Below are 12,203 nucleotides of genomic sequence, written 5' to 3'. Positions count from 1 at the left end.
TTATCTGCAGACATCAGTCAACATCAAATGTCACAGCATGGTGACGATTTGGACTTAAGATTTTGCCTTTCAAAGGCTCGGACATAGCCCATTCAGAGTCATTTGTCATCTTCCGAGACAAAGTGCTCGAGGAGGGGTAGATAGGGAAGTTACCTCAAACTAATTGCAAGCATTTCTGTCTCTAATGTAAAACCACCAAGATCGTGCATTATTTGTTTCTGAAATTGGAATTGATAAGGTAAATTGATACGAGTTGCTGTTTCAAGCACTTGAGAAGGGAAAATTTACCTGAAGTTTATGGGGATAATCAAATTTTCATTAAAAGAACAGCAAGGAGTGCAGTCCAGGTGGTTCCTGTGTATCAAGGAAGAAAGCTTTGGGGGAATAAAATTAAACATTGACTGGTCCGGTTGGTCCAACAATCCTGCTTTTTGGATTTGGGATCATTTGGAAATGATAAAGTGGACTCAGGTACAATATAGCGGGTTATTTTGGGAAATAAAAGATCCAAGAGGAGATTCAGTTAAGTAACATTAACCAAACAAAATGGGTTAAAACTTGGACCAAGTGGGAATGTTTGAGCTATGTTTTAAAGATATTAATGGGCCAGAACTTCGGGTCCCCATGGGTGAGTACGTGCTGGGTATTCACGCATAGGCCCAACGAAAGTGCCGGTTTCGTGCATGCACTGTGCATGCGCGGAAACTGGAACTTCCGTTCCCTTAAAGGAAGGGGTTCACAGGTTGAACGCTTGCGCCGGAGAGGCAGCGCGTACGCCTGGAACTTCCAGTTTTTTTGCAGGTTTTTCCGGGAGGGTAAGTCTCCAGCAGCTATGCTTACAAAAAGCAATCGCAAGGCCTGCTTTTAACAAGGTAAGTGGCGAATTAAGTTAAATAAAAACATTTTTTCCACAGGTTTATTATTTTTAAATACTTTAAAGAAAGGCAAGTTTATTTTTAGCCCCATTAGAAACTGTAATTAATTTTATGTAATTTATAATTATTTTAAAAATGTGATTTAAAAAAAAAATTTATTTGAAGTTTTAGTGATGTTTTGGGGATGAATTGTATTCATAGATTTGACAGGTCTTCCTGTCAAATCTATGAATACAGATTCCCTGCTACCATTGGCTCTCCATGGCCCACGTGATCCCAGGGGACGCTTTGAAATAACTGCGCCCCTGGGATACGCAAGCACTGCACACCGGCAGCTGGAGCAGGCCCAGGATTGGAACCCCACGCGGGCCCACAGCACAACGGCCGGCGCGCCAGGTAAGTGCAGGTCGGAGGCTTGCACCCATGGGAAGCCTCCGACCCGAATTTCTGGGCCATTATCATAATATTCTATTGGACAATAAAGTTCTTCCATGGCTCATGAATGAGGTGAAATGGCTTGTATCGGATATCACATGTGGCAAATGTGATTTTTTTGCGTGAGGCAACTAACATGCGGAAATGCATGGTCAAGACGCTTAGAAGAGTGAGACAACGTTTTAAATCATCAAGGCACTGACACATACTTTGAGGAAGTGACTTTCCAAGTGGATTGTGTCAAGGACTATTGTATCTTGACTTCCAGAAAGCATCTGATAATGTTATGCATGAAAGGCTCAAAGCTGTGAGAATCCAGAGTAAATTTTGGATATGTATAAGAAATTGGTGAAGGGTAGGAAAAACAATAGGCACTTCTTAAAAGTAGTCATGTTGGTGTGGGGGACATACTAAATGGGGTGCCCCAGGGATCGGAGTCGGGAGCGCTGCTGTTTCTAATTTAGATCAATGACACTGACTCAGAAATCCAATGCAAATTGATCAAATTTGCAGATGATGGCAAACTAGGAAGAGCTTTGGAATCAGAGAAGACAGCTCCAATATTACAGAATGAGTTGGACAAAATATGCAAATGGACTTAATACAAAAAAAGTGTAAATTTTCACATGTAGCATGGCAAAATGGGCAAAACACAAACTCCATGAATGGATTTGAAATAGCCAAGGATACAGCTGAAAAAGACTTGAGTTTTAAGAGACTCAACACTCAAGATGCTTAATCAATGCAGAACAGAAATCTATAAAGCCTACAGAGAAACAGTTGATTACACATCAAAAGAAATTGTGATCAAATTGTACTGTGCTCTAGTGAGACTAGACCTTGAGTACTGTGCCCAGTTCTGGCCACTGGGAGATAAAAAGACATTAAAGCCCCAGAACTAGTGCAAGGAGGATGACCCCCAGTCTTAGAGGTCTCAGTTATGAGGAAAGAATGGAGAAAATTGGGCTCGTCAGACTTGAAAGGCGATGCCCGAGAGGTGGGGGGAAAAATTGGGTTGCTTTGCGCCTTCCGTTAGCGCCAACGGGGCACAAAGCAACTAGCGCCCGGGCGCGGTGCCGCTCATGCTGCCCCTGAAATTCAGCGGGAGGTTAGCGGCGGCGCTGCTAACCGGTAGCACCTCAAGGTGGGGAGGTGCTATTTAAAGGTGAGGTACGGAGCGGCCACTTTTGTTGCTGGCCACCTGCCTGCGCTCCTGTCCCCGGCCTCCTGAACCCCCCGCGGAGTGCCAGCTGGGTCCCGGGTCGCGCTGCGCAAGGTCCCTCCCCTTTAAGAAGGGGAGGAAGGCTTGCAATACCGCGGCATGTAGCGCCGCGATATTGACTCGCAGCGCCCCAAGAGGGATGCGGGGCGCTTCCAGTAGCGCCCCGCTTCCCTCTTGGGCGCAACCATTCAATTTCCGGCACGGGGCGCTAATTTTCCGGGGCGCTAAAAGTAGCGACCTGGCAAAATTAGCGCCCCAAATGGGGCGCTACTCAATTTTTAGCCCGTGATCTTTTAGAGCTATACAAGATTATAAACATTTTTAAAAAAGATAAATATTGAAAATTACATTAAATTAAATTGCAAGAGAAAAATAAATTGCGAGAGAAAAGAGGTCACAATTTTAAACTAGTAAAAGGCAAGTCTAGGATTATCCGGAAGTTATCTTCACACGAAGAATGATCAACTCATGGAACAGACTCCCGGATAGAATACTGGAAGTGAAAACCCTACAATTATTCTGTTGGATGCGCAAGTTGGGCCAAATTGCATTTCTTATTCAGAATTATCTTGTGAAATCTAGACTATATTAAATTTATGTACGTTAAGCCCTCCTGATTTTGTGCATTACCAACATGTGACTCACAGTCATGCTGGCAGGTGCATACTTTAACACTAGATAAAGAATTTCATAAGCTCCAAATCCCTTTATCTATATTTACAGCATCACAAATACACTCTTAGAGAAATTTGTTTTGTTCTGACTTTACGTTGGCTCCACCACAGGAGATCTACTAGTATTTAAAACTATACAGAAACACATACACATGCCAGAATCATGTTTTTTGTAATAAATTAAATCTCCATAATTTAGAGAAGTCCTCTAACATTTCCACAACTTCTATTGTAAGTAAATTACCACTCTCATTTATTCTAGGTGAATTACAGGGAGAAAAGATCCATCCCTTTTAAGAGATCCAATTAGTCAAGAACCACACAACCACTAAATCAGAGTTCTGATTGGTCACTGGTTTGCTCTCTTGGTTGACCAATCAGGTCTAAGACTCACATTCCACACAAAACTGAAAACTTAAGTAAACTTAAGTAAATTTTCAGTTATAACTTTCAAATAACTAAGTAAGTTGAAGCAACTAGATATTTAAAAATTCAAGTTGAAGTCAAACTCACTTATGAGCAAGTCGAGTCGCAAGTGTCAGATGACTTGGTCTATTGAATTCTAAAATTTTAATAAAAATGTTTATGATCATCGCCATGGGAGATCAACCAGTTTTTTTTAAATGATCAGTTTACCTGATTCCTCTCTGACATCAGGAACTCTATTTGGGTCCCTGGCAATCCGAGTTCAATGTACGTTTTTACCAAACGTAGATCTGCGCTGTTGCCTAGAAACAAGAAAGGGAAACATGAAAATTTTTGTTTTAAACTGAAGGGGTTTTTCCTTAGCGTACAAAATTAAGCCTTTAAAAAAAAAAATGAAGCTTAGTATTAAGCTTGCTACAAGTGGACACTACTGCTGTGGCTTTAGGAAATCTGCAGGTTTACCAGCATAGGTTAAACTGCATTAACTGGGCATTTTCTTCAATAGTGAGGAAACCATATTGTGTTCTAAGGCATTCTACATCACTTAAGAACAAGTTGGAGGAAGATAGAAGATTAGCCAAGCCAAATACACAGATTTTCAATTTACTTCAGTGCACATTGTTCTATTCAAACTGCCCAATATAACTGGTTCTCATTATGGTTTGTAATATTCAGCACCATTTTTTGTTTGCAGATTCACAGATTAGACAAATCTGGAAAGTAGACAAGTAGTACAGTGTGTTGCTCCACAGACACCAGCTTCTCCCCAAAATTCTCAATGAATTCGGAATCTTGGCTACAACGTCTGGAGGTGACAGGAAGACTAAAGAAATATTAATTGAACAGACCCATTTAATGATACCACCTTTGTGCACTTCCAAGTCACTAGCTTGACAGTGAAATTGGCAAAGGATTTGAATGAGTCTGCCAGTCCTTTCCCAGTTTGGCAATGGTGCTTGGTATCATGGAAAACCTTAAATCAGGGAAAGATTAATTTACAGAAGGAGGAAATGGTTCTTAGGAATGAATAGTAAAATACTTTTATTGTGTTCTTATTTCAACAATTGTACAAAAGAAATAGGTAACTCCTCTTCCTGGAGCAACTTAGCCCAAGCCACAAGCTATTAGGTTACTGACCAATAGATTAAAAATCACAGCACCAAACTGGCAAAGAATGAGTATGCCACTACAGAGCACGTTACTACACAACCATGAAATATGCAGTTTTGAGCTTGTTGTATAAAAGTAGATCAGCAGTTGCATTGCCATACATTTCTGAAACATTTAAATAAAACCCCACTATGCAAAAACTTCTCTACTGTCTTAACTATTTTAAACCAGGATGTTGCATTTTGTCTTCTGTGCATGATCATTTGGATTAATTTATTCATGAGGTTGGCATCAATTACTCATTACTGGGGAGAGAAAAAATGTTAGCTTAGAAATCTAAATGCTTATGCAGACAAAGTTCAACCCATTAACATTGGTTTTCATGAGCTTCATAATTTCAGCAGAAAGCCCTTCCGCAGACTTCAATCTGTGACAATATTTTGAGAGAACTTTTAACCCTTAGTTTCCCAACAGATCCAGGGAAATCCTTGTCTCCCTGGGGTCGACCAGTTCTATTTTCAGCTCATGTACTGTGATGTTAAAAATACTATTGCAGTTATAGCAACTCAAACATCAAGAACAATTTTATTCTTGCAACATTAATTCTATAAGTTACTAATAACACAACTTTAAATTAAAATAAAATACAAACACTTCAATCCTGCTCACACAGACATTCCTATTTTCCCGTTCACATTACGTTCCCATTTTATCTCTCTCTCCTATTATTGTATTATTACTTTCTAAATTTGAGAATGACACCAAATTGGGAGGGATAGTCAGCACGGAGGACTGCAACAAATTACAAGATGACATTAATAAACTGAAAGAATCGGCATATAATTTTAAATGAATTTCAACTTATATAAGTATTACATTTTGGTAAGAAAAATAAGGAGGTTACATATTACTTGGAAAATAAGAATATAAATGAGGTAGAGGAGCAAACTCTGGAACTCACTACTACTAGCAGTTGAGATGAATAGTATAGATGCATTTAAGGGGAAGCTAGATAAGCACATGAAGGAGAAAGGAATAGAGGGTTAAATGAGGAATAATAAAAGGAGGCTCGAGTGGAGCATAAACAGGTTGGGGCGAATGGCCTGTTTCTGTGCTGTATATTCTATGAAATATAAAAACAAGTTCTTTCTTTTGTACCTATGCAAAGAGTAATTTTATAGTGGCTGCCAAATAGCATACAATGAGACCCAGGAATGACACTTCCTTCTTTGAGGCACAGTGGACTGGTGTTTCACTACTTTTTCAGCACAATTCACCCGTAATTGGATAATCTAGTGCAAAGGATTGCAGATTTTCAAGCACATATTACGTCCAACGAAAATCAAGTTTCCGTGATCTTTTGCGCTAGTTTAAAAACAATGCACCAAAATCTGGCCCCGCCCACAAAACAGGCCATGCTCCCAGGTCGAATTAATCACCACGGCGAGTTCCCGCCAATTGCAGCAGTTTGCGAGCCTTTGAGGAGGCTATTAAAATTAAGCTTTTTTTTTAAGGAGCAATGACACTAATAGGCACCTTTTAAAAGCTTTTGAATATAATTTGTTTCTAATTTACTAAGAAACTGACTACTGTACCCCAATATAACTAGCCAATGGTTCTGTAGAGCTTTTTAAAAGTCATTTTCAGTTATTTAAAAATCGGATTACTCACAGGCAGTGGACTAGATACTGATTAAAAATGCTTTTTTTTTTAATGACAAACCCAATTTTCAGCTGCATTATCAAACAGCATCCAATTACCACTCTTAAATACGTCAAGGATATTTTTTTAAAGCAAAATTTTAAAAAGAATTAAGTTATAAAACGCTGCCCGATTGTACTAGTTCATGGCAGATATTACGTTCGGTGATATGAAAATGATTTTGAGCGGAAACGTGAGGGGAAAAAAACACTTCCCAAAACTAGCCCAATTTTGGGCGCAATTTGCACCCGGATCGCCAATTGCGCCCAAAGTGGGAAATCCAGGCCACGAAGGTGTTCCGCAAAGCGGTCACCCAATCTGCGTTTGGTCTCCCCAATGAACCTCCGTTCAGTCCGTAAGGGTGACCCCGAGCTTCCGGTCGCCTGTCATTTTAATTCACCACCCCATTCCCACTCGGACCTCACTGTCCTTGGCCTCTTGCATTGTTCCACGGAAGCTCAACGTAAGCTCGAGGAACAGCACCTCATCTTCCGATTAGGCACTTTACAGCCTTCCAGACTCAATATCGAGTTCAACAATTTCAGATCATAACCTCAGCCCCTATTACATTTTTACTTCTATTTTTTATCCACACCTTGGTTTTGGTTCCCCCCCCCCCTTTCCTTTTTTTCTCTCTCCCACATGGCAGCTGTCTCCCATTCTGCCAGCGCATTTCACACCTAATCTAGAGCGGTCGTTTGTCTCCACTAGTCCCATCACCATCTCGTCTCATTTTGAATACCTCTTAATGTCTCTTCTCTTTTGTTCTCTCCCAGCCCGGCCTCTTAATCTATTTCATTCCCTGTGCCTCTTTAGTCTTGATAAAGGGTTTTGACCCGAAACGTTGACTCTAATTTCTCTCCACGGATGTTGCCTGGCCTGCTGAGTTTTTCCAGCATTTTCTGTTATTTCGGATTTCCAGCATCTGCAGTATTTTGCTATCGTATTAATGGAGTTTAATTGGATGCTTGGCTATCTTTCAAAAAGACTGTTTTCTGAAGATCCCATCAGGCCTCTTCAACCTTCTCCCTAATTTGGCACATCGAAGAACTCCCACTTGCAATAAATGGATTCAAGGATTCACATAGAAGGGCATCACTAGGCTGGACCACTAAGAGCAAGATTTTGTCATTCAAGTAACTAAAATCCCAACTCACCCAAGGACCTAGGGAGGTGAGGCAGTTTACTCTTGGGTACACAAAAATAATAAGGTACCCACAAATCATACACTTCTTCCAGGACCCAATAACACACCAAGATTCCCAGAGCTACACCCCTTCAATAACAAAGATGCAGATAAACATACCTCTGCCCTGTATACTATGTTACAGGAAACTTTCGTTTATCTGGAGGTTAACTGTCCACAATGCTCGAGCAACCGGCAAAATTCAGGAGTCGGTTCAGTAAGTTTTTTTTCTTTTCGTTGCTTTTTTTTTCCCACCAGTCAGGCTCTGCAAGGTCTAGCTAAAGCTGTTGCTTAGCTACAGAGATGCTTGCAAGCTACAGCCGACTGTTTAGAAGCTGTGGGTTTGTTGCTAGATACGGAGCTCAAAAGCTTGCTTTAAACATTAGCGTTGGTTTGTCCGGCAGTTTTGATGGGACGACAACAGCTCGGTCCCGTCGGTGCCGAATATCACAAAGTTTCCTGTATCTACACAATACGTATAAAAGGAGCTAGGGAGCAAAATCTAGGTCACCAAATCATAGATGAATGTAGCAGAATTTGTAAAAAAACCCTCACAATCTTCACGGGCAAAGAACACACGAGAAGGCCAACTCACACACTGAATGTAACAAACCCCACAAGTTCAATAGATTTCCCTTTATGAATGCTGGAGAGGGTATCAGACTGGCACATTCCTACACACCTGGTCCTGTTAGCACTCTGGGCAGTGATCTTCAATAGCATAAAGGCCATGACCAGCATTAAATGCTCCTCACACCCACTTATCCTGCCCTTAGGGACTCAAGTACCACTTGAGATGGCAGAGTAATGCAACTTGCTGCTGGCATTGATAAGATGCATCTCTCATGATACATCAAGTTTGTCCCTCACAGCTCATCAGACCAGGCGGCTTGTGAAAATATTTTATGTTACATGATAACCCACCCCACTCTAATAGGCTGGCAATAACAGTGACCGATGATTTCTATCTTGGCACACAATCACCTATGAAGGAAACATTACTTACCATAGTAACTCCTGTTTCTCTGGAGGGTCTTCCACACAGGCGCACTGTGGGTTTTGATTTACGCCTGCACAACTGATCAGAAGATTGAAAAATCAATGCAAGATGCCTCTGCACAAGACAGGTACCCCTCCTCAAATAAATCCCCTCCCCCTCTGTGACGGCACTGATAAAAGGACCAATAAAATAAATAGAAGGATTTGGTGAACTTTAAGGGAAGGTGTGCAAATCTATGGAGAGCAGTTTAGCAGAAACAAGAGTTACTGATGGTTTCAATGGAAGAATATTTTTCCTAAAAATGAGCAATTGAACAACCACAGGCACGTACACTCTAATGGAGGTTACTTTCCATTCAAAGATCAAGACACGGAAATATGATAGGATATCAGGAAGAATACAGACATCAATGGAGCATCCAGTGCCCTGGACACTAATTTCCTTTCTTCACATTGTATTGTAAAGAATTCTGGTGGAAGGATGCAGGAAGGCTTACAGTGTATAAGTCTGAAATACCCAACCTTGTAAACTGTTGAGAAGCAACATCAAGAGATGGTTGGAATGTAAAAGGAACATCCTGGTAAACCTCCTCTGTACCCTTTCTAATGCCTTTACATCTTTCCTAAAGTGTGGTGCCCAGCATTGTCCACGAAACTCCAGCTGAGGCCTAACCAATGATTTATAAAGTTCCATCATGATCTCTGTGTTTTATGTTTATAAACCCAAGTAACCCATATGCTTTATTAACCACCTTATCAACTTGCCCTGCCACCTTTAATGATTTGTATATGGACACCAAGGTCTCTCTGCTCATCTTCACACTTCAAAATTGTGCCATTTATAGTATACTGTCTTTTCATGCTAGTCCTTCCAAAGTGCATCACTTCACACTTCTCCGCATTGAACTCCATTTTCCATTCTTCTGCCCATTTCACCAACCTTTCTATGTCATCCTGAAGCCTACAACTATCCTCATCATGATCTACTACTTTGCCAAGTTTCATATCAGCAAACTTTATAATGATGCTCCCTACACCAAAGTCTAGGTCATTTATAAAAATTGCAGATAATGGACCCAAAACTGACCCTTGGGGAGCACCGCTGCAAGCCACCTCCCAGTCAGAAAAAAATCCATCCACCACCCTTTGCTTCCAGTCACTGAGCCAACTTTATATCCATACCGCCACTTTCCCCTTAATTCCATGGGCTTCCATTTTCTCAAAAGCCTTTTTGAATTCTTTACCTCAAAGAATTCAATCAAGCTGGTCAGACACGATTTACCTTAAACAAATCCATGCTGGCTCTCCTTGATTAACCCATACCTTTCCAAATGAAAGTTTATTTTGTCCCCGATAATGGTTTCCAATAACTTCCCCACCAACAATGTTAGGCTAACTGGCCTGTCGATCAGATTGGTTCGGTGGATGAAGGGATACGAGAACAGGGTGGGTAAGTGTGATTAAGACTATTTGCAAGCATAGAAAGTAAATGCTGACATGAACTAGTTGGAATCTATGTATTCTATGTATTTCTACATAGAGCCATATTTTCAGTGGGTAACCCATTCTCTAAAAAGCCAATCATTCAGACTATTCCCACTCCAGAATCCATGTTTTTCATAGGACATGCACATCACAGAAAATGTGCATTTACATGCATAATTCTTTGCCTAAGCTCAGTAATTATTCAGGGATTGGTAGCCTTTTCTGTTGATTTAATGCACACCTGTGCAGTGGATGACACTATGTTCACTGGGAATGACATACCTTTCATACAACTATATCTGCCTCTTTAGCATCCACAGCACTTAGCACACCAGAGGCAGTGGAGAGATCGACAGAGCCAGTGGAAAGATTGGATGTCGTTTGTGTACATGTGGAAACTGACCCCATTTCTTCGGGTGATGTTGAGAAGGAGCAGTGTGTAGATAAGGAAGAGGAGTGGGTTGAGGAAAGGTCGTTAGGGGACTCCTGAGGTGACAGTACAGAGTGGGAAGAGAAGTCATTGCTGAAGGTGCTCCGGGTACAACTGGAAAATGGAACCAAGGAAGAGTAGTCCCACCGAGCTGGATAACGAAGGAGAGGCATGCGAGGAAGGAGAAGGATAATGTGCTCAACCGTGTCAAAGGCTGCAGAGTGCCAAAGAGGTGCAAAGAGGGATAATGTTCCACAGGCAGAGAATGTCATTCCGAAACTTTGGTTAGGGCCATTTCAGTGCTTTGGGAGGGGAAGAAAGCTGACTGGAGGGATTCAAACAAGGAGTTGTGGGAGTAATGGACACAGATCGGGGAGGGGACAACACGTTCAAGTACTTGAGAAGTAAGAGAGATTGGAAATGGAGCACAGTTTGCAAGGAAAGAGGTTGAGGGTGTTTTTTTTCCAGAAAGGGTGTAACTTTGAAAGTGGGGAGGAAAGACAGTGCCCGAAAAGAGGAAACAATTTCTAATTTAAGCTAGCATGGGACTAGGTTCGGAAGTTGGCTGGTCAGCAGTTTACTGGGAACGGAGTCAAGGGAGCAGGAAGTGAGCCTCATGGGCAAAATGAGCTCCGAGAAGGCATGAGAGGAAATGAAAGAGAAACTAAAGAGCTGGTGGTTCAGGCTAGGGTGGGGCGTCTGGGGAGGTATTGGCTTGCTGGACAAGGGGAAAGGGAAGAGTAGCACAGGCTGCTGAACAGATGGTCTCTATCCTGGTGACAAAGGTGGCCATGAGCTTCCTGCACTCTTAAAAGTGCGAGTAGAAGAGGCAGGGGAGAGGGTGTTTAAGGAGGATGATGGTAGCAGGGAAAAGAAGCTGGAGGTTATATTTGATCTCCTGAATGATCCTAGAACAGTACAGATGCATGTGCTATTAAGGATCCTGAACTACAGCCATTAGTAGTACACTGACGAGCACATGAACAGATACAACTGAAGTCATTTTCCTGTTGATTTACTGAGCAAAGATGGAAAGAACAAATCAACCCAGGTGACCAACATGTTATTTGGGGAGGTCAATAAATATTGTCTTTCAAATTTGTCCATGCAAATAGATTTGAGGGTCACTGGTTCAAAATGAGCTAAAATTTCCTGAACATCTTTTCTACTAGAAAGAACTACATCTGGAAATGAGCAATGCCTGGAGGTTAAAGAACAAAATTCCGTGGTGTGTGAATAAACGATCTAATAAACTGCTCCAACTGGATACTTTAATTGAAAAGCGAAAAAGAAATGCTACAAACTGCTTAATCAGAATAGGCTCTACTAGGAATGATAAGAAGGGCATGTGAAAACAGGAAGATTATATTAATGAAGGCCATCAACCACCTAATCTAAATTGGGAGTACTCATGGTTTGGAGTCTAAGTTGGTAAATGTAATGTATGACAAATCCTGATCCAGTATACTAAGACAGAAGCCAGCTCACATGTGGATTTAGTCATCATAAATGAACCAGAAATATGCAGGGAATGGAAGTCATGGCACCTCGATAATATCAACCACAGCATCATTACATTCAACAGGTAAATAATTTGAAAAAGTCAGTTTCCAAGGGAATAGCTTAAACAACTTGACTATGCCAGGAGTATTGTCTGATA

At 41.2% G+C, this 12,203-nt stretch overlaps 1 protein-coding gene across 9 annotated transcripts in view; it reads right to left on the bottom strand.

Annotated features, from left to right (window-relative positions):
• Positions 1-12,203, bottom strand: part of fam135a (family with sequence similarity 135 member A) — a 305,872-nt gene that overhangs the window by 67,391 nt on the left and 226,278 nt on the right. For 7 of the 9 annotated variants that reach the window (XM_085996568.1, XM_085996572.1, XM_085996570.1 and 4 more), the window contains one exon: positions 3,843-3,934. In XM_085996568.1, the coding sequence (XP_085852694.1) occupies positions 3,843-3,934 (92 nt within the window). Of the gene's footprint in view, positions 1-3,842; positions 3,935-8,635; positions 8,708-12,203 lie in introns of those variants that run through there. The other 2 variants (XR_015079491.1, XR_015079490.1) reach the window with 2 other exon arrangements.

This window comes from Somniosus microcephalus, chromosome 9 (genome assembly GCF_052327205.1).
Source record: "Somniosus microcephalus isolate GS21.2 chromosome 9, FLI_Smic_1.0, whole genome shotgun sequence".
NCBI lineage: Eukaryota > Metazoa > Chordata > Chondrichthyes > Squaliformes > Somniosidae > Somniosus > Somniosus microcephalus.
This window is presented reverse-complemented; position numbering and strand designations above follow the sequence as displayed.